Consider the following 27,213-nt stretch of genomic DNA (forward strand, 5'->3'; position numbering starts at 1 on the left):
CAGCCTTGCCGTTTCCCTCTCCTAGTTGCTTGCACATGCAGTGGACCTGTTTACTTATGCCAGCTGGGTCCTGCCAGTCAGCTGCTAGCAGTTCACTCTGACCCTTGCGGACTCAGGGATAATCATTCTCTCTGAGCTCTGTCCTGAACCCCAGCCTAGAGGGTCGCAACACCAAATAATATCCTAAAGTTGAATTCTTAGAGATTTGACCTCGTGGAATAAACCATGCAGAGAATGAAAAACAATAATTATTACTCTATTTTCATCTTCAACAAACTTCAGCCGAGTCCTTTATCTTTCTCCAGTGTGTCATTTAGGGCATGTGTGTCTGCATGTGTGCATGCTCGTGTCTAAAACAGAAAACATCTTGAGCCAGCCTAGCTAGAAAGGGGAAATGTTTCTCGGGATGTGGGATGCCCCAGAGGCAAAGGGCGGCAGTGTGGGAGCCTGAGGGAGACTGAGGCAGCCTCTCTGAGTGTCTGCTTCACCATTGCTCCCCTTTCTGCAGGCTGACTCCTTTTTCTTTTTCCCTCTGGCTTTCATCTGCAGCCACAGAAAAGAAATAGAAGTGTTTGGTCTGCTGTGTCTCTGTCTCTCTCTCCACTTTGTCGGTGTCTGTCCCCTCCCCCTGCATCCATCCTCTGATGAGGAGAGCATTGGTCACTCGAGGAGGTCCTTGTAAGCCGGGCAGACATTTGTTCATTAGCTGCCCTGCTGAGCTGCAGAGATGGGGACACCAAGTGTTCCGTGGTGACGTGGTTGTGAATTTGGTGCTCCGTGGCCTTTGGTGTGGGGTGCAGCCCTGCTGTGCCCTCTGACCACGCTGTCACCAGAACGTCTGTGAGCGTCTCTTGCTCAAGGAGCCACATTTTACTGCTGGTTACCATCCAGATGCATGCGGACTGTTCTTATCTCTGAGGTGCTGATGATGCTATTTCCTGTGTACAGAGAATTACCATTTTGTTTATTTTCTAGTCAGATGTGTATTTGGAACTTTATCGCAAAATTATTTCATGGTTCTTCAATTTGTACCAGTAAGCAGTAAACAAACCCTATGGGAGTTTTCCTCTTTTCCTTTTTCTCCTCTTGTTGATGGGTAGATCCTTAAGAAAGTCACCCTGCATCCCCATGGATCACAGCCATAAGCACTCCCAGAGCAAGCCTTCCATCAGCTAATGATTTTCTTTCATTTATCGAAGTACTGTAGCCTTTGCGGTCTGCGGCTCCTGGGCTTAATGTTTATTGTGATGGAGTGGAGTCAGCCCTCTAAAATACTGATCTAATTAAAGTTTTAATTGAAGTATTATAATTAGTCCATTTTGATAGAGAAGCTTAAGTCTAGAATTTTATCATATTTAACCGTGAAAATTTGTAAATATGGTATGGTTTCTGGATATTTGTCATTGAGTATACTAAAAGTCATCTTTGAAAATTGTTCGGCAATCCTTTGAAATTAGCATATATTCTTCATTTAGCAGGCAAGTGTTTTTCTGTTTTAAACTTTATTTTTGTTATTACCAGTTCCAAAAACAAAAAACCAAACAACTCTCCAAGTCAATCATGCAAATAAATGAGCATTACGACTCATTAAGTATTTTTGAGTTAATGGATGAAAATTTAGCTGTTTATAAAGTTGTTTTGCTAGTCTACGATTTCTGTCTTTAATCCCCTCCAAAGCGATGCAGACGGTGGAGTATTAAGCCTGTGACTCCATGTCTCCTACTGAGGGGAGGACTCACTTCAAAGGATGGGAATCTGTGAGGTTACAGAAAGAGCGGATCAGTTGAGCAGTGCTAAGTCAGGAAGAGGCAGAAGGTAGATGAGAGGATGCAGTAAATGTGTATAAAAATATTAGAAGACAAAAGGGAAAATTCCTATACTCCAGATTTATTCTGGCTCGTAATTTCCTTAGGCATTGGTTTGGAATGTAAGTTGGCAGACGAATGGAGTCTTGGCATGGACTTTGGCTTCTGGAATTTTCTGTGTAGTTTGAGGAGTTTGAGGGAAGCCAGACTTGGTCCAGATCCATCTGAACTTCCAGGGTGTTAATCAGAACTGCTTGAAGAATCCCAGATCCTGCCCACCTGTATTCCAGATTCCCTGGCATGGCCCAGGTTTAGAGAAAAAGTGGACGACAGCATCTTTCAGTAGAAGAAGTACTTGACATGATGCCAGTAGAGTCCGTGCTTTGGGGCTGCCATTTGTTAGCTCTCTCCCCATGGGTTGCTTAATTTCTTTGAGCATATGCTCCTCATCTCTGAAACGAGAATAATCACACTGTTTGGATCTGATCAGCAGTGTGGAAGATGATGGGAAAGACCGTGCAGGCTGTGCATTAGTCTTTCTTGCTAAGGATGGGTTGGGTAAAGTGAGAAACTCAGTTTTGGATCATCTTCATTCTTTATTTTTGGGAAGCAGGAGCTAACATTGATACTGTTTTGTTGTTTTTTAGCAATAAAGAACATAGCAGCCATTTATACCTAGTCTGCTGAGTTAATCAAATTATATGAAACAGTAGTGTTACTCTTCCTGTGAAAATCTTTGCCTATCTTTTGCTTCTGATATATTTATCCCTCCCCAAAGTTTTGCCTTCACTAGTGGTTAGAGGCACAGTGTATTAATAACTTCTTCCCAAAAACAACTGTCTAGATCAGTGGTTTCCAGAGTGTGGTCCTGGGACCAGCAACATCAGCTGCAGGAACTTGTGTCCAAAGCAAATTCTCGAGCAAACTTCAGACCTTCTGAATCTGGCTGCACGTTGCAATCACCTGGAGAATGTTTGAACCTCCCAATGCCCGCGACATACTCCCAGCCAATTAAATCAGAATTTCTAGGAGTAGCATTCACACATCAGTGCTTTTGAAGTTTCTCAGTTGATTCCAGTGTAGCCGAGGCTGAGAACCACTGTCCAGTGGCTCTTCCCTTCGCCTCGCCCTCTGCTTGAAGGCACTTTGTGAACGGGAATTTATCAGATCTGTGTCTGTTGAGATAAGCTTGGGAAGACTGCTTTAGATGGTGATTCCCAAACCTAGCTGGTTGAACATCAGCCTTTCCTGGGAAGAGATTTCTGGATTCCATACAGATCTACTCAATCAGAATTTTCAGGAAAAACTTCTTCAGCAAGTTTTTCTACATGTCTGATATAATGAGTCTTTGGGCCATCATTTGGGAAGCATGTCTGTAGGTGATTTAAAAGTTACCTTATTTGTGGTGTTGGCCTTTTTTATTGATCTTGTCCTTAATATACTCATTTAATTAATTTATTTCTTCATTCATTGATTCATGAGACATTCTTTGTCCACTTTTATACATGCAAGAGATGCAGAGAAGACTAGGATACTCTCCCAGAATTCAAGGGGCTTAGTGCCCATTAGTGGAAAATACGCTCATAAATAAATAAATGCATAGAAGTGTTGTACTACAGTAGGAGACAGAAACATGGGAATCATTCTTGACATTTTCTGTCCTGTGAATCATTCTTGATTTCTTCTGTCCTACTAATTCTTCCACTTAAATGTATTTCCAGTCTGTCGACCTTTCTTCATCATCACTGTTACCCCTTAAATCCAAGCTACGGTACCCTCGTTTGGGACCACTGAGCGCTCCACCCCGCTCTTGAGCCCTCGAGTTCATTCTCCTCACAGGGGCCCGGGACACCTTCAACAGGCAAAGCTCGCCGCACCGCATGAGGTCATACTGTACGGGAATTCTCTGTGCTGCCTTCACAGGTTTTTTCGATAAATTTAAAACTACTCAAAATTAACGAAGTTTATTTAAAAAAATTTTTTAAAGAAGGCAAAGCTGACTATATAAATCTGCTGCTTAGACCATTCATAGCGTATGTTTGTGTGTGTCTATGTGTATTTTAAACAAGAGAAAATTCCAAATTCTTCACATCGCCTATAAACCTGTGTGACCGGCCCTGCTTCGCCTTCCCCTGCCCCAGCCATGGGGCCCTCTGTCACACCGTCGGGCTCCTCTCTGTCTCTCCATCGGGCTCCTCTCTGTCACACCGTCATGCTCTCTGTCGCTCTGTCGGGCTCCCCTCTGTCGCTCTGTTGCCCGTTGGGCTCCCCTCTGTCACACTGTCAGGCTCCCCTCTGTCACACCGTCACAGCCTGTCTGTCACACTGTCCGTCTCCCAGCCGACAGGGGTAAGCTGCCATCTTTGCTCTCCACCAGTCTAAGTCCTCACCCCTCAGGTTTCAGCTCGCTGTCACGTCCTCAGGGCGTCATTCTTACATCGCCCTGCATTGTCTTTTCAGGCTCTTGTCCGTTGAAGGAAGTTTGTATTTTTGTGATTTTTAAAGTCATCCATCTGTCCCACCGAGCTGTGAGCTGCCAGAGGGCTGATCCGGTCTCCCGCTTCTGGTGCTCAGCATGGTGCCTGCTCTGCCAGCACTCAGACTGGTGAAGAGACGAGTAATCAGATGACAAGAAGCTCTGGTGACATTTTTTGCTTATCACACTGGAGACCAAGCAGTGCAAACAGAGGGAATTATGATGGTGCAATTTGGTTAAAATTTTAAAAACACAGGATGACCACAAGGCACTACGGGAGGACCTAAATGCCTGTGGGCCCTGAAAAGTTCACTGGGCAGTGTGAACAGCGGCAAACCCGCACCACCAAAGTAATGTGCACGGAGAGCGTCAAAAAGTAGCCAAAACATTTCCCTGTCTTTTTCTTGTAGTTAGGAGAGACTCACCAAGAATTAATGACTAACTCCTAAGTGGAGAACGGGAAGGGAAAGGGAAGAACTTTGAAAAATATTTTAAACCTTCTGCTGAATTCGTCTATTGGCTAAAATTCAAAAATGTTACCATAGAGATTTAAAATTACACTTTAGTAAAGTAAAAAGTGCTTTCAGCTTAATTTTTGAAATAGTTTTGTTGTTTTATTGAACACAGTGCCACATTCTTGCTTTGTTAAAGAATTGTGGAGTCAGAAGGCAAAAAGGGACTCAACCAAGGAGTTGTATCATGATGGATTTTTCTCTCTCTCTCCATCTCCCATTTAAATGAAAAATGTTCCTACGGTTCTGTAATATTTTTAATCATCGGAGGCCTGTGCAGTATATTTACTTCCCATGAGAGAGCTTAAATAGTCAATGATTTCATCAGCAAAGAGACAAAAAGGCACCAAGTAGAATATGTGCTGGACCAAAACAAACATTTCACTTAAAAATAATATGTTTTATTTGACTACTTAATGATGTATGTAGCCTGACTTCTCCCAATAGAGAGGAGCCCACTTTACTTGTGTGATGGGCACATTATGGGCTCCTCGCGTCCAGAAGAAGATTGCAGAGAGGCTTGCCCACTTTATTAACTGCAAGCATGAGAAAACCTGGAGAAACGCTCACTTCCTTCTTACAACTCACCCCTTCTTGCTGGAACTTGAGTGAAGATATGTAGAAAAATTCTGGAAATGTACACATCAAACTGTTAACAATAGTTGCTGTTAGAGTGGGAATGAGGCAAGAAATACATATATTCTTTTGTTATTAAGAAAGCCATTAGTGCTTAAAAATAAATTATAGTGTATAGACACATTGCTTAGCTTTTGGTTTTCTAAACTTATTTACGTTGTAAAGTTCACTATATTTAACTTGATTTTCTTTTCTTTTCTTTTTTTTCTTTGCTGAGGAAGATTTGCCCTGAGCTAACATTTGGGACAGTCTTCCTCCACTTTACATGTGGGATGCCACCGTAGCATGGCTGACGAGTGGTCTGTAGGTCCCCACCCAGGATCTGAACCTGTGAATCTGGACCACCAGAGCAGAGCACATGAACCTAACCATGACGCCACGGGGCCAGCCCCCTTAACTTGATATTTTTGATAAGATATTTTAGTTTACTGAAAATTATTTTTAAATGATTAATATTAATTTTTCTGACTTTCCTGGGTCCTGATCCCCTTGAGGTTAAGAAAACTGAAGCTTGGGCTCCCCCTATTCAGCAGATCCTCTCAAGGCAGAAGCTGGCGTCCTTGTTGTGTGCACTGCTCTGGGTTTCCGTTTAAGCATAGTTTTCTCCTGAGTGTTCATCACTGATACTTTCATCAAGTTTTTGTGGTGGTGGTTATTTTTATGTGTCATCTAGGATTTTCAGGTTTTTCCAGTAGGAATGCTGGTCTAGGTACCTAGTCAGCCATCCTGCTGGGAGTGAACCTCTCATCATGTTTGCACCGTAACGTACACTTGGCATGTTACACGCTTTCCGTCAGAGCTGTGAAACGGTGTGGTAGCCAAGAGCACTTCTGTGTCACTCGCTAGACCAAACGTCCCTTTGCCAAGTAGGACCCTTAGAGTTTTAGCATGCGTTTTGTCTGATGCACTGTTTGTAGGATGCGGGTAAATACTTGTTCGTGTTTCCCAGGCTAAGGTTATGGCAGTGTATGGCAGGCGTGACCTGTGGTGTGGAGCTGGGTGGGGCCTTGACTACCCGCGGAGCAACTCAGAGTAGAATCTCAGCCCTCCCGCACGTGTGACCTCCCTTCTCCCTCTTTCAAGCTGCAGTAGGCTGCTTTCACGTGCATGTCCTCATCGGGCCTGCCTGTCTTGTCCTCGGTGCAGCCTTAGCCTGACCTGCCTTACGACAACAGAACAACAAAAACTGCCTTCCAGGAACTTGTCAGGAGGGTAGAAACGAACCCTTGTTGCTTTTTGTCATCCTTAAAAAGTTCTACTGAAAGAAACCAATTTTTATGGTTTGTCTAAGGACTGTTTAGCCCCTCCATTCTATTGAAATAAAATCTGTATTCCAAATGAGGTCAGAGAGCCGAATACTGGGATTAACTTGACCTTCCTGTGGAATGATTCCACCAGGCTGCCCTTTGGGGTGACACCTTTGACTCCTGAGGAGCAGCCTGAGAAACAGCATCTCTGTGTTTCCTGAAGACACGTGAGGATGCTCTTCATTACATAGGTGTGGGGTTTCTTCTCCACAAACTCCCAGGGGGAATTTCCCTCTGAGATTTCCAAGAGCACTTTGATAGTAGACACTAGGAATTCAGGGCCCTTTTTCCTTTGGCTGCTGGAAAGCTCAGCATCTCCAGATCTCCCTGTCAAGTGTGTACAGTTTCCTGGGATCTAGTCTGCTTACAGTCTCCTTTCCTACCCTCACTGTCCCTTTAGCTCATTTTTTTTTTGCCATATTAAATGCATATTTTTAAAACCATTTGAATATATTTTGAAACATAATGGGTATATACAAAATCATTTGATTATTGTTTCAAATAATGCAAATCGGTGAATAACTATGTTTTAGAAATGAAATTACACAGTTAAATATTTACTTTTGCTTTTGTAAACATTATCAAGATAAAAAAAATTAGATTTCAGTACAGTTCACTGTCGCTCGACCCAAAACAACAAATACGTGAAGACAGTGGAGACCCCTGTTAGTAATGCAGAGAAGGGCTGCAGCTGGTTCCATCACTTGTTTGAACAGGCAAATTTTCAAGAGTAAAATCACTCTCCTTCTGTATTTTGCAGGTTTCAGTAATCTGATAAATGAGCTATTTATTCATTGTCTCCCTGTATCCACACAGTGGATTATCCATAGCAACAATCCTTTTCAAACTTAATAAGACCAACTCTGTATTTATTAGAGAAATAATACGACCAGGTTAAACAAACTCTGACTGTTGGTTCTGGGTATTTACTCTCTTTCAAAGACATCTGCCAAACCTTCGGTGAGTTGCATGTTGTGGATCATTAGGGAGCTGAATTGAGGTATCACTCTATGATTTCAAATGTGTCATTTTATGGTGTGTTTAGAGTCAAATAAGGAAGATGATGAGCAAATAAAGCTTTAGAATAAAGTACTATTTTGTGTATTGAAAGTAGAGCCGTATTCTTCTCTGTACAATAGAAATCAGAGGTATATTGTGGTAAGTATTTCCACTCCCAGTCTATAGAGGATAAATAGACTACTTAATATGGGCCCAGGAAAACATATTTCAATTTTTCTTGACTCTAGAAATTACATTGACATGGACTCTGTAAGAAAGGCTGTACCTTAAATAAAAAGATAGTTTCAGAATTACAGAGATTTTCAAAAGAGAACAGATTCTTTTTAAAGAATTTGAATTGCTGTTGAAATGTAAATTAAACCTAAGATCTTTTCATGTCAGTCCTCGAGAAATGAAGTAGTATTTAAAATCATAAAATGTTAGAGTTCACGTAATCCAATATCCTAATTTTACAGCCGTGAATGCTTTTAGAAATTGCTGCAAAAGCGTTAGTGTCTCTCATCTCCAATGTGCTTGTGCGATGTAGAAATGTTTTACTCAAACTTGTTAAGCTTCCATCCTACAAAGTCTACTAATGGGAATATAATAATCTCTTACAAGAGTAGATTGATTAATCTATTTTGTTTTGGTTTTTTACATATAATAGAATGGAGTACTTTTTTTTCTTTATTAGATTTTTTATGTGGATCAGTAGTGGGGCTCTGCATTTATGAATTGGTTGAATCTGTTTTGGTAAAATCTTTGCTATGTTAAAGATCTGTTTTTTTCTTAGATAAATTTTTGGTAGTTTTGGCACTTAAATTGTTTCTTTTTGTTTATGTTCACAGATTCTGGAACTTTTCAAATCCTGACCCTCTTCTTGAAACAGTGGAGCATCACACGGAGTTTACTTGCGGTTTGGATTTGAGTCTTCAGAGTCCTACTCAGGTAACGGAGGCAAACTGCTGATGCTTTTCCACCCGCACACTTCCCAGATAGCTCTGCATGTGGCATGTATTGCTTTTTGTGAACAAAACTGTTGCCCTTAGGGCAGAACAAAGTACTTTACTTAATCAGCCTGACCTCTTAGCTGTATAAACTTGAGCATTTGAGCACTGGAAATACTAGAGAAGGACAGGTATCCAGAGACGACATGCCTCTCCTCTGGAAAGACTCTCTCCTCTGAGAGGGACAGGAGCCCTCCCCACAAATGTTGTGTCTGTCATGCTGAAGGCTCCGAGTAGCCCTTTTCCAGTGGAAAGCGTGACAAGAGAAGAAAGGACTCGGGAAGGACTGTCCCCAGAGGTTGGTGGGAGTCAGTGTGTGTGGTCCTAGCTCCAGCAGTCCCTCTAAGAAGCTGAGATGACGGGAGGTCATTTCCCTCCCAGGACAGTCACCCTCATCTCCACATCCCACATCAGAAGAGAGGGAGGCTTCAGATGGGGAACAAAGCAGAGGAGAGTGGCTCCTGTTTTAATTTGTAAACTTTATATTTTCCTACTTTTGTTCTCTTGAGGACTTGAGAGTCAGTATTTTGGAATTTAAGTATTCTTCAGGACTTTTTTTAAGTGATTTCAGTTTTGGAAATTGTAAACTGAGGTCAGAAACACTAGAATGTGTTGAGTGATGAGGGACTTTATAACACAGAGTCTGTGAAAATACCAGCATATCAGTGAAACAAATAATATGTGGAAATTCTAGAGTGTGACTAAGAAATTATGCTTTTATGATAAATTTTAGAAGTTAGACAAAAAGCAAATCTCATTTCTCATTACTGTGTTCTTAAATTTAAATGAATACATGGGCTTCTTTTTATTTTAGGAATTTAAGACATACTTCTGAGTTTAAAATATTCTCATTCTCAATGACATTAGAATAATCTCATTAACAATAAAATAATTGTTTAAAAATGACTTAATAGCATCTAAGAGAAGAAGAAACTGAAACAGTGATGGGTGAAATGGCATTATCTTTAATGTAAATACAGTGTGCTTCAAATGAGCTGGTTCCTTTCCTGAGAAATAGATTTATTATACATGATTTTTAATAAACTAATCTTACCTGTTTGCTATCCCAGTTAAATAAAACAGTTGTGTTGCGTCTGTTGAAATGTGGCAATCCTAAACCAAGCCCTCAATGAGGACTTTCCTTCTCTGTGTTTCTGTCAGCCTGGCCTCCGTGAGTCTCGGGCTGTGGCCCAGGCAGCACGCGTGCCTCCTGGCCTTCCTTGGCCACGGCTGTGCCTCAGTTGGTCTAGGAGTGCCAGATGTTCTCTAAATCCTCCACGCGTAGGTCACCTCATGAAAAGGAACTTTGTTTTCACAGGATTTTATTAATCAGATTTTATGCTTTCTTAAATAATAATAGCTTTTATTCCAAGGCCATCCATTTTGTTTGTAGTCTGGTGACTGCCACCCACCTCTTCCAGTTGAATAACCAACTTCCCTTTATACTAAGGAAATAGTTGCTATTGAGAGCAGATAGGAGTGGGAAACGGGGTCTTCAAGCCCTGAAAAAGCAGCAGGTTCAATGGCATAATGTGTAGTTCAGCTGTGCTAGAAATCCCACTGAGTTAATTCACAGTGGGACAGAATCTTGGGATTAGGAAGGACCTTAGAAACAAGACCACTCCCTCTCTTTCATTTGCTCTTTCCATAGATATGTTCCCATGTCAGACCTTGTGCTAGGTACTGGGGATCCAGTGGGAAATAAAGGTAAACATGGGCCCTGCCTTCGTAAAGCGTATAGTCCACTGTTATATCAAATAATCTCACAAACGAATGTCAAGCCTATGAAGGAGAAGCACGTTGTTCCTCAAGAGTTCATAATCAGGTGGCTCTTTGACCTATTGAAGAATTCTGTAAGGAAGTGAGGCTCATCTGAGATCTGAAGAATGAGTAGGCATTGACAGTATGAAGAGACAGGAGGAAGACTGTCAACAGGCAAAGGTCACAGCATGCCACAGCCCCATGATGGAGGAGCGGGTAGTACCTGAGAATAAAGAAATCACTTCTTCCTCTTCATAGCATATTAGTCAACATTAGAACTTAGGAAAATATATCTGTTTAATTGTTATATTTAAAAAAATTGAGTGCTGAGATTACTAAGTAAATTTTATGTTTCTCCTTACTCTTCATTGTTAGTCAATTTTTCTTTCTATAATTTTTTGCTATGTGTTGTAGGTCATACAAATGAAATGTTGAAGAGTTTTTATTATTTAATACATCTTTCATTATTAATGTATTTTTAATATTTTAAAAGTATTATAACATAATTACTATTTCTCTTAATGCTCTTTTGACATTCATTGATGCTGTCAATTTATTGAGTGTCTACTACAGCTGTAGGACAGGTTGCGTGATAAATGCTATGATAGAGGAGAGCAAAGGATGCTTTGAGAAAATACGCATTCATTCCTTTATGATGTGTTATGCGTCGTATCATTCATAAACGTTTGTCCAGTGCCTGCTTAGTGCTGGGCCTTGTTCTAGGCACTAAGAAAAAGCAGTAAACACAACAGACTAGATTCCTGCTGTCATGGAGCTAATGTACTGTGGGAGAAATGAAATGATAAACAAGTAAACAAACAAGATGATTTCAGTAGTAGTAAGTGCTCTTCAGAATTGGAGCAATTTGATAGGGAAGTGGGGAGGGGTACTTTTGCTTGAGTGGTCTGGGGAACGCTCTCTGAGAAAGTGAAATTTGAGCTGAAAACTAAGTAATGGAATGGAGCCATCCAGCCAAAAATCCAAGGGGAGAATGTTTATCAGAGAGGAAACAACAAATGTCAAGTCCTTGAGACAGTAATGGATTTAGTATGATTAAGGGACAGAAAGAGGCCAGTGTGGCTGGAGCCTCGTGAATGACGGGACGAGGGATAGGAACTGGGTTGGGGCCAAATTGTGCAGGCCTAGTAGACATGTTGAGTTTGATCTTCTTTGTAATCACATTATAAAGCCATTGGAGATTTAAAAGCAGAAGAATGATAGAAATTGATTCATGGATTTTTTTTATTGAGATATAATTGATATATAACATTATATTAGTGTAAGCTGTATAACGTAATGATTTGATACTTGGTGTATATTGTGAAATGATCACCACAATAAGTCTAGTTAACATCCATCACCATACACTATTACAAAAAAAAATTTTTTTCTTGTGATGAGAACTTTTAAGATCTACTGTCTTAGCAACTTCCAAATATACAATATTATTAACTATAGTCACCATACTGTACATTACATCACCATGACTTACTTATTTTACAAGTGGAAGTTTGTGCCTCTTGACCCTCTTCACCCATTTTGCCCACTCCCCGCCTCCTGCCTCTGCAACTACCAATCTGCTTTCTGAATCTATGAGCTTGTTTTTTGGTTTTAGTTTTTTTTTAGATTCCACATATAAGTGAGATCATACAGTATTTGCCTTTCTCTGTCTGACTTATTTGACTTAGCATAATACTCTCAAAGTCCTTCCATGTTGTCACAAATGGCCAGATTGCATTCTTTTTTATGGCTGAGTAATACTCTGTTGTATCTGTGTACCACATCTTCTTTATTCACCCATCGATGGACACTTAGCTTGTTTCCATGTCTTGACTGTTGAAAATAATGCTGCAATGAACATGGTGGTGCAGATATCTATTGAAATTAGTGTTTTCATTTTCTTTGGATAAATACCTAGAAGTGGAATTGCTGGATCATATGGTAGTTCTATTTTTAATTCTCTGAGGAACCTGCATACTGTTTTCCATAGTGTCTGTGCCAATTTACATGCCCACAAACAGTGCACAAGGGTTCCCTTTCCTCCACATCCTCACCAACACTTATCTCTTGTCTTTTTGATAATAGACATTCCAACAGGTGTGAAGTGATATCTCATTGTGGTTTTGGTTTGCATTTCCCTGATGATTAATGATGTTGAGCATCTTTTCATGTACCTCTTGGTCATCTGTATATCTTCTTTGGAAAATGTCTATTCAGATCTTCTGCCCATTTTTAAATTGGATTGTTTCTCTTTTTTACTGTTGAGTTTTATGAGTTCTTTATATATTTTAGATATTAACCCCTTAGCAGATATATGATTTGCAAAAAATTTCTCCCATTCAGTAGGTTGCCTTTTCATTTTGTTCATGATTTTCTTTACTGTGCAGAAGCTTTTTAGTTTGATGCAGTTCCACTTGTTTATTTTTGCTTTTGTTGTCACATCTGAAAAACCATGGCCAAGACCTCTGTCAACGAGCTTACCACCTATGTTTTCTTTTAGGAGTTTTATGGTTTCAGGTCTTATGTTCAAGTCTTTAATCTATTTTGAGTTAATTTTTGTGTATGGTGTAAGAAAGTGGTTCAGTTTCCTTCTTTTGCATGTGGCTGTCCAGTGATTTGTGTTTTTAAAGATTCCTCTGGCTGCTGTGGGAGAATAGCCCATAGGGAAGATTGGGAGCCTGGAGGTTCCTTTGGAATCTCTAGAAGTAACCTAGGCCAAAGACAGTGGCAACTTAAAATCCAAGAGATGGAGAGATTTAGAATATATTAGGTTGAGCCCTATGAAATTGCTGGAAATTTCACAGAATTCAACCTAACATTTCGGAGATAATGATAGTAGGATTGGCTGATGGATTGGAAATGGGCTATGAGAAAAACAGGAGAATCAATGATTCCTCCTAAGATTTGCATCTAGAAAACAAATTGGAAAGTGGTTTAATTACTGAGATAGGAGAAGAGGAGATGATTTGGGATAGGAACAATCAAGAATTGCGTTTGAGATGTCTCCTGTTAGACATTCAAATGGAATTGTTGAGTAGACAGATATAGGCTTATCCACCTTGGAACAGTTTAGGGCAAGAGGTACAAATTTGGGAGTTTTCGGCATATAAATCATTTTAGAAATTTTGAGGTGGAGTGAAATTATCTAGAGAGAGTATGTAGATGAAGAGGCTCAGAAGAAACTAGAAGTCTGAAGGAAGAGAATTCCACCAAAGAGGATTAAGAAGGAATGGCCAGTGAGGTAGAAGGAAAACTACAAAAGTATAGTGTCTTTGAAGTTCAAAGAAAAAAGTAGTTCAAGAAGGAGGAAATTCCCACATATTGCTGATGGGAATGTAAAATGTTGCTGTCACTTTGGAAAAGTTTAACTTTCTTAAAAAGTTAAATGTATAAATTTACCATACATCTCAGCAATAACACTCTTAGGTATTTACCCCAAAGCAATGAAAATGTATGTCATATAGAAACACCCACAGCCAGCATCGTATTCCATGGTGAAAGACTGAAAGCTTTTCCTCTATGACCAGGAATAAGACAAGGACGCTTGCTCTCACCACTTCTATTCAACGTGGTATTGGAAGTCCTAGCCACAGCAATTAGTCAGAGTAAAGAAATAAAAGGCATCTAAATTGGAAAGGAAGAGGTAAAATTCTCTCTGTTCACAGATGACATGATCTTATGTTTGGAAACTTTTAAATCCAGCCATTTCAACAATTATATTAAATGTAAATGGTCTAAACACTCAAATTAAAAGGCAGATTAAAAGTGATAGATATGTGGGAGACTTTGAGAAACTCACCAGGTTAAGATTTGTAACCTATTGGATTTGGTTCTCTAACTCTGAGTCCTAGGATCTAGTTACTTTCTGTATGATATTTTCACTGATGAGTTTGTGTCATTCTTCTCCCTGTAAATTTATCTTTAAAAGTTAATCCTTTTTTCCTCCATTTTTTTTAATATTCTGTTTTGGACTTTAAACTTTTTTTCCTTTCAAACTAAGATGATAATCTCAACCAATTTTTTTATTTTTATTTTTTACATATCTAACATTAACACAGACATTTGTATTATTTATGTGTTTTTACCAAGTAACATTAAACTCCTTTCTAAGGGAAATAAGGATCAAGTTCTTGGTGCATCTCCCTAGTCTTCTCTCACTTATTTTATCTCACTTGTTTATTGATACATAACAAACCCCCCCACAACTTAGTGGCTTAAACAGCAGTTGTCTTTGCTCACAATTCTGTGAGTGAGCAGTTGGGGCTGGGCTCAGCTGAGCAGTTCTTCTGTTGGTGTCTCTGGGGTCCCTCACGTGACTCCAGTCATCTGGTGGCGTAACCAGGGCTGGGTGGTCCAAGGTGGGTGGCCTCCCTCACACGCCCGCTGTGGTGCGGTTGTCTCCGGAGCCACGTGTCCCAGATGAGCCCAGGCCGCTTCACTCGGCAGGTGTCAATCGCCAGGAGGCTGAGAGCAAAGCTGCAGGGGTCTTCAGGACAGACCTGGAGGCCACACAGCATCCTTTGTGCTGCAGTCAGTCACGAGGCAGCCGCTTCACAGAGTGAGAAGGAGACTCTGCCTCTCGGTGGGAGGACCACAGAGAATTGGTAGCCATGAAAATCTACCCCAGGAGCCTTGTGTTGGTAGTTTAAGTTATTTTTGACATATTTATCCTTTATTCTCGCAACATGTGGTCAAGTTTACTGATTGTGTGTTAATTTAGTTTCACCCTTTGTTCAAAGTTTACTGTCTTAGAAAGTAACTTTCCATCAGCTTTCGAAAACTCACTGTCTCTCAGGATCTTCACAGCTGTAGGACTTTGCTGACGTTACAGAGCTTCTGTGTCTTAATATATTCTCTGTCTTGAAAGAGATTTATCTGAGTTCTTGTATTTATAATTCCTTTTTCTTTTTTAGCTTCTCTCTTCTTAGAGATCTGAAAAACGAGATCCAAAGGCATTCTTACGTTATACCTTTTTCTCTTCTTGACACAGTGTAAGATCTTGTCTTTAAAGGTTTAAAACTTGACGGATACGTGTCTGGGGTCATTCTTTAAGGATAATTGCTGAGAAATACTCTATGCCTCTCTTGTTAACCAGGCTGAAGTTGTCTTTCACTTCAGAAAATTTTTCTTTGACTTTTTTTTCCTTCTGATCATGATTTGTACAGTCCTGGCATTTCCTCTTTTCTCTCTTACCCTTATTATTTCTAAATTGGATCCCCTTTTTCTGTTTTTAGGTTTATGATTTAGACCTGTAATATATCCATTTGTATAACTGGGATTTTCCGTATTAATGTGTTTAGCATTCCTGACCCCGTGCTCAGCAGCATCAGCTCTGCCCTTTCGAGTGCTCATTGATACTTAGTTTAGTGGTTATAAGCTGGCTGCAGGTTTACATATTGTTACGCATTCCTTTTGGCGGATAGTTATTTCTCTTTTTAATCTTTTTTAAGGTAGACATTCTTAGTTCATTCTAAGATATCACCTCTATATGTTTAATAAAGTTTATCTTTTTTTCCCATGATGAAATTGGCAAATTACATTTACAAGAAAGAAAAAAGACTGCCCATGGTCCCGCCTTTCCAGAAAGAATCTATGTTATAGCATATTAATGTTTCTTTTCAGTCTTTTTCTTAGACATTTTTATTTGAAGTGTAACAGCCATATTGGAAAATGCCCGTATTTTAAGTGTGCAGCTCAGTAAGTTATCAAGAAGTGACCGCACATTCAGGTTAAAATAGGGAACACCACCAGCATCCCAGAAAGCCCTGTGTGCTTCGCCTGACTCTTACCCTTCCCTCTTCCCAAAGGGAACTGCTCTTCCAGTCATTTTCCGTATGTGTGCATATTTTTCATAGTTGTGGTTACATATATGAATTTATCTTCTGGGATGCCCAAAATCCTTGGTGAACATAATCTTTAATGAATGAATATCCTAGTGTATTCATGATAGAAACTTGTAGGTACTATAAAGCTTTTTCCTTAAAATAGGGCAGAAGAAACTTTTTGTATTTTCATTTTGTTTCAGTGGAAGATGCTTAGATCTGGTTCTGATTTAAACTAGTTCTGTAGAGGTATTTTTAAAGGTATTTTTGGCTTTGTTCATATTTTAGTAAAAAAATATTAATGATCTATACATATATTGAATCATTATATTGTACACCTGAAACTAATACAATGTCATATTCAGTTATACCTAAAAAATAAAATCAACAACAACAAAAAATTAGGTATCATTTAAAAATTCAGCTCATGTTTTGATTCAAATCCCTATTCCCACAATCTTAGTTATCAGGTTTAAAGGTTGACAGTGGATAAAAGTATTTTAAAATTCTCATTATGAGTTGGAAAATCGATTTTAGGAGGCTACCAGTATTGATAGGACATCGTATCCTGTTCCCGTTTCCTCTGGTCTGATCCTCTGCGTCTGTCACAGACCAGCTTTAGAGTTCCTGCCAGAAGCATCTGGTGTCCTCAGGCCTCCCTCTGTTGTTTCTTCTTTGATGCTTTCATAAGTGTGTAATTTTTAATATTAAAATTATATAACAAGTGCTTGTTTTTCCAACCGTAAAACGTTCTCTGGGCCCCACCCTCAGGGGTCTTGGTGTGCTCCTGAGACGAGTGTGTTGACCTGTGTCTCCTGCCCTCTGCACTCCGTGCACAAGCCTCGCAACCAGAGCCTCCACAATTGTTGACACCTTAGCCTCTGCCACCTCTGGTCCATTCCCGAACACCCACTGTCTCACTGAGCTTCCTTCCTCTAGACTACAGAGCATTGCTTCTAAAGACCAAGCAAAAGTGCTGACTTGGCACACTTCAAATTCCTTTTTCAAAAAAACTTCGTTTGGGCTCTTAGTCCTACCCAGCTCACCGAGGTCTTTGATTTTCCAGCCCATTCTCCACATTGTCTTTTCTTAGCCTTCTGTAATATCATTAACTCTCAAGGACTCTTGACCTTACCTTCTACTTTATTGTAAAAATAGACAAGAATGAGTATCTTCTTCCATCTCTGTCACCTCAAAATAATTATGTTCTGTTTCTTTCCCCGTTTCATTGGGTTCCTAATTTTCTCACTGACTTCCTTATCCAGGTCTTTGCTTCCTCAATTATCCATTGGTTTTTTTAGATCTTCAGTCAGTCCTTTTCTCTGTTTTCATAACTCACTTGATGCCACTGTCCTATGTTTCTACCGGTAAATTCAGTTTGCCTTCTATTGTTATACATCAAGATTTAGCAGATTTACCTGTTGCTGTTAGTTTTTAAAATCAACCCTCTCTTTTAAGCCTGTGTTATCTGTCTCCCTTTCATCATCCAACTGAAGTTAAGCCCAAAAAGGTCACCAGTCAACTCCTGAAAACCAAGTCAGCCTTCTCTCAGAGTCTTTCTTCTTTAGCTGTATAATTTTGATTTTTTTGAAGAAAGATATTCTCCAGCTATTGCTGTGGTGCTAACCGTGCTAAGCTCTTCTTCCCTACCTCCTTGCTAAACGTCTTCATCTCCTTTGCCAGTTCCTTCCTTACCATCCTTCCAAAAGTAGATATTCTCCAACATCGAACTCTGAATCCTCTTACGTTCATGGACCTTCCCCTGGAGCTGTCATTTACATGGGTGTCATCCTATGAGTGATGCTTGACTCATGTGTCCAGTTGCCTTTACTGTGTGATCTCAGTCGGTGGCTTACTTTTCCTCCAATATTCCTAACATGGCCAATTGATTGCATAATGGGGCCAGGCTAGATACCTGACAAGGCATCTTAGTTTCCTTGTCTCTTTGCACCCCTAAATTAAGTTTATGGGTCTTTCCTCACCAGTATCTCTGAAATCTGGACCGTGTACTTCAGCCCCACAGCCTCAGATAAGCATTTATTAGTATCTCACCATGTGTCACTGCAGTAATCTTCTAACTGGTCTCTGAGCTCTTTCCGTCATTCCACTGATTCTCAACGCTGCTTCTGGGGACAGCTTTCCATAATGCAATTCTGATTTTGTTAGTCCTTGACCTGACATATATCAATGGCCCCATTAAAGGCAGGAACAAGATGAGAATTACCACCATCGCTACTGTTAATCAACGTGATTGTATAAAGTGTAGCTAATTAGTAATAGAAGAAAACAAAATGGAAGAGAAATATTTTTAAAAGGTAAAAAATTTTACTGTCTTTTGTGCTTCATATGATTGTCAAATGTTATAATCCAAGAATATCAACTTTAAACCTATTAAAAATATAAGGGAATTCAATAAGACGATCAGTAAAAATGAATATATGAAAATGAATACTAGGTAGATACCAGTAATCATCAGCTAGAAAATAAAATGAGAAAAATTACTTTTATGTGGCACCAACAACTGTGTGTATGCGTTTGATACATGGAGGAATAAAAATAAAAATTGTGCAGGACTCTACATAATGAAAATTATATTCCTTACTAACGGACCTTTAAAAAAGACTGGAATAAATGAACGGACCTTTTCTTTTCTTATTGCTGCCATTTTTTAGGCCTTTCTCATGTAATAAAGAATTTGTCTCCTAACAGATCTTTCTCATTTGTGAATTCATGGTCAGCCACTCTGTGATGCTCTTGTCTACCCTGAACATTAACGTGCCGTACTGGTTACATAACAGTTTTAGTTTACAAATCCACATAGTTGTCATCTTCGTCTTGTCATCTCAGAATCCTTCAAGAGGCAGCTCATTACCATCAGGGTCGAGACTGAACTTTCACTGTTACTTTCAAGATTCCATGTGATCTGTACCACGTTCTAATTTTATTGCCCACCGTCCTGTTACCAGTTCTGTCTTGTTTGTCATCTCCATATTTCTGCCACTGTTGCCCTCGTTCGCCTCTACTCTGCCTGTGCAGACCCTTTTTGCCTCTCAGAGCCCAGCACAAGCTCTTCTCTCCTTTCTCTCCTTTCCTTGTTTCGGTAAATATTTGAGTACCCACCGTGCCAGGAGATACAGAGTGGATTAATGAAACTACTTGATACATATGAACTAAATACAGATTGAATGAATGAACGAGTGAATGAAAACATTTTTTAGTATATCAGTCAACTCTTTCCTTACTTTACTTAAACTCCATAATAGTTAACGTAATTGACCATGTGCTTCTCTGTAGTCACTTCCTGCTGTAAGCTGGTTGAGTAAGTAAAACATGTTCTTTCTTTAGCCCATAATTTTTTTATTTTTAATTTTTGAAATTTTTTAAATTGCAGTAGCATTGGATTATAACACTATATAGCTTTCGGATGTACATTGTAATATATTTCAAATTCTGTGTAGATTACATCATGTTCACCACCCAAAAACTAATTATAGTCCATCCCCTCACATGTGAGCCTAATCATTCGTTTTGCCCTCCCCTTCCCCCTTTCCCCTCTGGTAACCACCAATCCTATCTCCATTGCTATGTGTTTGTCGTTGTTTTTATCTTCTACTTATGAGTGAGATCATACGGTATTTGACTTTCTCCCTCTGACTAATTTCACTCAGCCTAATACCATCAAGGACCATCCATTTTGTCACAGATGGCCGGATTTCATCATTTCTTATGGCTGAGTAGTATTTCATTGTGTATAAATACCACATCTTCTTTATCCATTCATCCCTTGATGGGCACCTAGGTTGCTTCCAAGTCTTGGCTATTGTGTATAATGCTGCAGTGATCATAGGGGTGCAAGTATCTTTATGCCTTTGCATTTTCATGTTCTTTGGATAAATACCCAGCAGGGGGATAGCTTATGGTAGATCTATTCTTAATTTTCTGAGGATACTCCATACTGCTTTCCATAGTGGCTGCACCAGTTTGCACTCCCACCAGCAGTGTACTAGGGTTCCCTTCTCACCACATCCTCTCCAACATTTGTTGTTTCCTGTCTTGTTAATTATAGCCATTCTGACCGGAGAGAGGTGATACCTCATTGTAGTTTTGATTTGCATTTCCCTGATAGCTAATGATGTTGAGCATCTTTTCATATGCCTGTTGGCCATCCGTATATCTTCTTTGGAGAAATCCATGTTCAGATCTTTTGCTCATTTCTTAATTGGGTTGTTGGATTTTTTGTTGTTGAGCTATATGAGTTCTTTGTATATTTTGCATATTAATATTAACTCTTTATCTGATATATGGTTTGCAAATATCTTCTCCCAGTTGTTAGGTTGTCTTTGCATTTTGTTGATGGTTTTCTTTGCTGTGCAGAAGCTTTTTAGTTTGATGTAATCCCATTTGTTCATTTTTTATTTGTTTCCCTTGCGCGGTCCGACATGGTACTTGAAAATATGCTGCTAAGACTGATGTCAAAGAGCGTACTGCCTATGTTTTCTTCTAGAAGTTTCATGGTTTCAGGTCTTACATTCAAGTCTTTAATCCATTTTGAGTGGATTTTTGTGCACAGTGTAAGGTTATGGCGTACTTTCATTTTTTTGCATGTGGTTGTCCAGTTTTCCCAACACCATTTATTGAAGAGACTCTCCTTTCTCCATCGTATGCTCTTGGCTCCCTTGTGGAATATTAGTTGTCCATAAATGTGTGGGTCTATTTCTGGGCTCTCGATTCTGTTCCATTGATCTATGTGTCTGTTTTTGTGCCAGTACAATACTGTTTTGGTTACTATGGTTTTGTAGTATATTTTGAAATCAGGGAGTGTGATACCTCCAGCTTTGTTCTTTTTTCTCAGGAATCCTTTGGCTATTCGGGGTCTTCTGTTGTTCCAAATAAGTTTTAGGATTCTTTGTTCTATTTCTGTGAAAAATGTTGCTGGAACTTTGATAGGGATTGCGTTGAATCTATAGATTGCTGTAGGAAGTATGGACATTTTAACAATGTTAATTCTTCCAATCCAAGAGAACGGAATATCTTTCCATTTCTTTGCGTCTTCTTCAATGTCTTTCAACAATGTTTTATAGTTTTCTGTGTACAGATCTTTCACCTCTTTGGTTAAGTTTATCCCTAGGTATTTTATTCTTTTTGTTGCAATTGTAAATGGGATTGTATTCTTAATTTCTCTTTCTGCTACTTCGTTGTTAGTGTATAGAAACACAACTGATTTTTGTACGTTGATTTTGTATCCCACGACTTGACCATATTCATTTATTATTTCTAAAAGTTTTTTATGGATTCTTTAGGGTTTTCTAGATACAAAATCATGTCATCTGCAAAGAGTGACAGTTTGACTTCTTCTTTTCCAATGTGGATCCCTTTTATTTCCTTTTCTTGCCTGATTTCTCTAGCTAGGACTTCCAAATCTATGTTAAATAAGAGTGGTAACAGTGGGCATCCTTGTCTGGTTCCTGTTCTTAGAGGGATAGCTTTCAGCTTTTCTCCATTGAGAATAATATTTGCTGTGGGTTTGTCATTTATGGCCTTTATTATGTTGAGGTATTTTCCTTCTATACCCATTTTGTTTAGGGTTTTTATCATAAATGGATGCTGTATCTTGTCAAATGCTTTCTCTGCATCTATTGAGATGATCATGTGATTTTTATTCTTCGTTTTGTTACTATGGTGTATCATGTTGATAGATTTGCGGATGTTGAACCATCCCTGCATCCCTGAAATGAAACCCACTTGATCATGATGTATGATCTTTCTAATGTATTTTTGTATTTGATTTGCTAGTATTTTGTTGAGGATTTTTGCATCGATGTTCATCAGTGATATTGACCTGTAATTTTCTTTTTTTGTGTTGTCCTTGTCTGCTTTTGGTATCAGGATAATGTTGGCTTTGTAGAATGAGTTAGCAAGCCTCCCCTCCTCTTCAATTTTTTGGAAGAGTTTGAGAAGGATAAGTATTAAGTCTTTGAACGCTTGGTAGAATTCACCAGTGAAGCCATCTGGTCCTGGACTTTTATTTTTTGGGAGGTTTTTGATTGCTGTTTCAATTTCCTTACTGGTGATTGGTTTATTCAGATTCTCTACTTCTTCTTGATCCAGTTTTGGAAAGTTGAATGTTTCTAAGAATTTATCCATTTCTTCTAGATTATCCAATTTGTTGGTGTATAGCTTTTCATAGTGTTCTTTTATTATCTTTTGTATTTCTGAGGTGTCCGTTGTAATCTCTCCTCTTTCATTTCTGATTTTATTTATTTGAACCTTCTCTCTTTTTTTCCTGATGAGTCTAGCTAGGGGTTTGTAAATTTTATCTTTTCAAAGAACCAGCTCTTGATTTCATTAATTTTTTCTATTGTTTTTTTAGTCTCTATTTCATTTATTTCTGCTCTGATTTTTATTATTTCCTTCCTTCTGCTGATTTTGGACTGTGTTTGTTGTTCTTTTTCCAGTACCTTTAGATGCACTTTTAGATTGTCTATATGGGATTTTTCTTCTTTGTTGAGGTAGGCCTGAATTGCTATAAACTTCCCTCTTAGAACCGCTTTTCCTGTATCCCACAGATTTTGGCATGTCGTATTTTCATTTTCATTTGTCTCCAGGAATTTTTTGATTTCTTCATTGACCCAGTCGTTGTTCAGTAGCATTTTGTTTAATCTCCACATTTTTGTGGCTTCTCTGGTTTTCTTCTTGTAGTTGATTTCTAGTTTCATACCTTTGTGGTCAGAAAAGATGCATGGTATTATTTCGATCTTCTTAAATTTATTGAGACTTGTTTTATGGCCTAATATGTGATCAATCCTGGAGACTGTTCCCTGTGCATTTGAAAAGAATGTGTATTCTGTGGTTTTTGGATAGAATGTTCTGTATATATCTACTAAGTCCATCTTCTCTAATGTGACATTTAAGGCCAGTGTTTCCTTATTGATCTTCTGTTTGGATGATCTATCCATTGGCGTAAGTGGAGTGTTAAAGTCCCCTACTAGTATTGTGTTACTGTCTATTTCTCCTTTTATGTCTGTTAATAATTGCTTTATATATTTAGGAGCTCCTATGTTGGGTGCATAGATATTTACAAGTGTTATATCATCTTGTTGGATTTTTCCCCTTTATCATTATGTAGTGCCCGTCTTTGTCTCTTGTTACAGTTTTTGTTTTAAAGTCTATTTTGTCTGATCTAAGTATTACTACCCCCGTTTTCTTTTCTTTGCTATTTGCATGGAGTATCTTTTTCCATCCTTTCACTTTCAGTTTGTGAGTGTCTTTAGGTTTGAAGTGTGTCTTCTGTATGCAGCAGCATATACATGGGTCTTGTTTTTTTATCCAATTGGCCACCCTGTGGCATTTGATTGGAGCATTTAGTCCACTGACATTTAAAGTAGCTATTGATAAGTATGTATTTATTGCCATTTTGTTACTTTTTTTTTTCTGGGTGTTTTAGTAGTTCTTTTCTGTTCCTTTCTTTTTCTCTTGCTCTCTACCCTTGTGGTCTGATGGCTTTCTTTAGCAATATGTTTGATTTCTTTTGTCTTACTTTTTTTCTTGCTTATTATAGGTTTCTGGTTTGTGATTACCATGAGGATCCTATTTAATTTTCTGTGTATATAACAGTCTATATCAAGTTGATAAACTCTATAGCTTGACCTCCTTCTCTTTTTTTTGAGGAAGATTATCCCTGAGCTAACTGCTGCCAATCCTCCTCTTTTTCTGAGGAAGACTGGCCCTGAGCTAACATCCATGCCCATCTTCCTCTACTTTATATGTGGGACGCCTGCCACAGCATGGCTTGCCAAGCGGTGCCATGTCCGCACCCGGGATCCGAACTGGCGAACCCTGGGCTGCCGAAGCGGAATGTGTGCACTTAACTGCTGCGCCACCGGGCCAGCGCCCGCTTGACCTCTTTCTAAAAGCTCTACTTTTTCACTCCCCTCCTCCCACATTTTATGTTTTTCAAATCATATATAGTCTCTTGTTTAGTGTGTGTCTATCCATTACCCTCTTATCATTGAAATAGGTGATTTTAGTACATTTGTCTTTTAACTTTCATATTATCTTCACAGGTAGTTGATCTGCTACCTTTAAAATATTTTTACCTTTACAAGTGATTTTATTGCCTGGTTCTTTTTTGGCTTTTTTTTTTTTGGTAATTTTTAAATCTCTATTTGTGGTCATCACTTTCCCACTTAAATAAGTTCCTTCAGCATTTCTTGTGGAACTGGTTTCTTAGTGATAAACTCCTTCAATTTTTGCTTGTCTGGGAAGCTCTTTATCTCTCCTTCCATTCTGAATGACAACCTTGATGGATAGAGTATTCTTGACCGTAGGTTTTTTCCTTTTAGCACTTTAAATACGTCATGCCGTTCTCTTCTCACCTGTAGGGTCTCGGCTGAGAAGTCCGCTGATAGCCTTATGGGCTTTCCTCTGTATGTCACTTGTGGACTTTTCTCTTGCTGCCTTTAGGATTCTCTCTTTGTCTTAAATTTTGGACATTTTAATTATAATATGTCTTGGTGTGGGCCTCTTTGGGCTTATCTTGTATGGAGCTCTCTGTGCTTCCTATACTTCGATGTCTGTTTCCTTCCTTAGGTTAGGAAAATTTTCATCTACTATTTCTTCAAATAAATTTTCTGCCCCTTTGTCTCTCTCTTCTCCTTCTAGGACACCTATAATCCAAATGTTGGCGTGCTTGATACTGTCCCAGAGTTCCCTTAGACTGTTCTCATCCTGTCTAATTCTGTTTTCTTTTTTCTGTTCAGTTTGGGTGATTTCCTCTAGTCTTTCATCTAGCTTGCTGATCCGTTCTTCTGCATCCTCTACTCTGCTATTGAGTCCCTCTAGTGAATTTTTCATTTCCAGTGTTCTATTCTTCTGTCTGATTGGTTTTTTTTTATATCTTCCAGTTCTTTGCTGATGAGCTCACTGTCTTCATCCAGTCTTCTCCCAATATCTGTAAGCATCCTTATGAGATTTTGTTTGAACTCTTTGTCCAGTAGGTCATTTGTTTCTGTTTCATTTAGTCCTTTTTCTGGGGTTTTGTCCTGTTCCCTTGCTTGGAAAGTGTTCTTTTGTCTCCTCATTATACCTCTTTCTCTGTCTTATTTCTATGTAGTAGATGAGTCGGCTATGTCTCCTGATCTTGGAGAAGTGGCCTTATGTATGAGATGCCTTTTGAGGCCCAGCAGTGTGCTTCCCTCTCGTCACCAGTCCAAATGATCCAGAAGTCACCCCTTTGTGGGCTACTTGTGTCCTTCTGGTATGGCAGAGTTGCTCTTAATGTAGATACCCAGGGAGTCTAGTCTTTCCTTCCCTGGCCAGCTGTTTGTAAGTCCGGTTTGGGAAGTCTCAGCACTGTTGGCTACAAAGTCTATCAGCACACTCCTGTTACAGTTTTCCTCTTAATTGGGTTGCTACCCAGTGTAGCTGGTTGCTAGGTTCAGGGGCTTACAGTTGCTATAGGCCTCAGGCCTACAAGGCTGTTGTCACTTCTCTTAGGAGTGCAGCTGAGTGGGGTTGGCCCTAGGCAGGGAGCACTCAATTGTTTCAGGCTTTGGAAGGTAGGGCTGATCCTTTTTATAGCTATTTGTGAAGCACAGGTCTTCTGCTGCTGATATGCCTCACCCCCCACAGGACCACATACCCCGTCAACACAGCCCCGGTCCATGCACACTTCCCAACCCCCTGGAGTGTACCCTGACGCCCCACTGCAGAGGCCCCCACCTCTCCACCAGTGCCCCCCACAGTTCACCTGGTCCTCACACAGGCCCTGCCGCACAGAGGCCACACCCTCGCCTGCCTGTAGAGGATCAAGGCACCCAGTCAATGAAGCCGACAAGTAACCTGAGGGCTTGCTCTTGGGCGGGGTGGGTCCCTAGGGCAGGCTGCCTGCCCAGGCTGAACTGGATTAAATCTGTAGTCTAATGGGTGTGGCAGCCCCCTGGGCTAACAGGCCAGGGGAAGAACCTCAACAGCGCCCACCGGGGTCTGTGTCAGCACGCCGGGACCAGGTCAGAACAATGGCGCCCCCCCAGTGTCTCACTCTCTGGAGAGGTCCCTCCTCTCACCATGATGCCCCCAGAGCCCACCTAGGTGAGTCTCGTTTTACCAAAGGACAGTCAGCCTTCTCTCTGGTGATTTTAGGTTGCTGCAATGAGTGAGTTTGTGCATGGGCCCTTTAAGACCCGGGTCTTTTTGGCTTTTGACCGATAGCCAAAAAGCTAGCCAAAAAATAGCCAGCAAAGCCAGACAGTAAGACCCCCATCTCAGTTGTGCTGAGTCTGAAGGATGCTTATAGCAGTATGGGCCCCGCTTGGGACCTCACTCCTCCAGGGAGGGCTGCGTACCTTAGGGTGGCTCCTGCCTGACCAGCTGAGAAGCTCTGCTGCTCCCAAAGGTGGCTTTTTTCCTCTCTGGCAGGAATTTCTGCCTCTTCCACCTTAGTCAGGACTGTCCTTTGTTGTGGGGGTTCTTTTTATCCAGTTCTCAGTTTTCTATCCAGGGTAATTTTTCCAAAAATAGTTGTAACCTGGTTGTGTTCGTGAGAGGAGATGAGTTTAGAGTCGGCTTACACGCCATCTTGATGAGATCCCTCTGCCCATAATTTTTTTTAATTTAATTTTTTTTATTGAGGTAACTGGTTTATAACATTATATAAATTTCAGGTGTACATCATTATATTTGGATTTCTCTGTAGACTACATCATGTTCACCACCCAAAGACTAATTACCATCTGTCACCGTACCTATGTGCCCTGTCACCCCTTTTGCCCCCTCCCCCCTTCCCCTGTGGTGACCACCAATCCAATCTTGGTCTCTGTGTGTTTGTTTTTTGTTGTTTTATCTTCCACATATGCGTGAAATCATACAATATTTGGCTTTCTCCATCTGA

The 27,213-nt window shown here is 39.8% G+C and overlaps 1 protein-coding gene across 1 annotated transcript in view; it reads left to right on the forward strand.

The window, feature by feature from the left end:
* The window catches only part of PEX7 (peroxisomal biogenesis factor 7), a 91,002-nt gene that overhangs the window by 55,088 nt on the left and 8,701 nt on the right, over nucleotides 1-27,213 (forward strand). The window contains exon 9 of the mRNA XM_070559442.1: nucleotides 8,584-8,683. Coding sequence (XP_070415543.1) covers nucleotides 8,584-8,683 — 100 coding nt within the window. The remainder of the gene's footprint in view (nucleotides 1-8,583; nucleotides 8,684-27,213) is intronic.

Source organism: Equus przewalskii, chromosome 9 (genome assembly GCF_037783145.1).
Source record: "Equus przewalskii isolate Varuska chromosome 9, EquPr2, whole genome shotgun sequence".
In the NCBI taxonomy this organism is placed as follows: domain Eukaryota; kingdom Metazoa; phylum Chordata; class Mammalia; order Perissodactyla; family Equidae; genus Equus; species Equus przewalskii.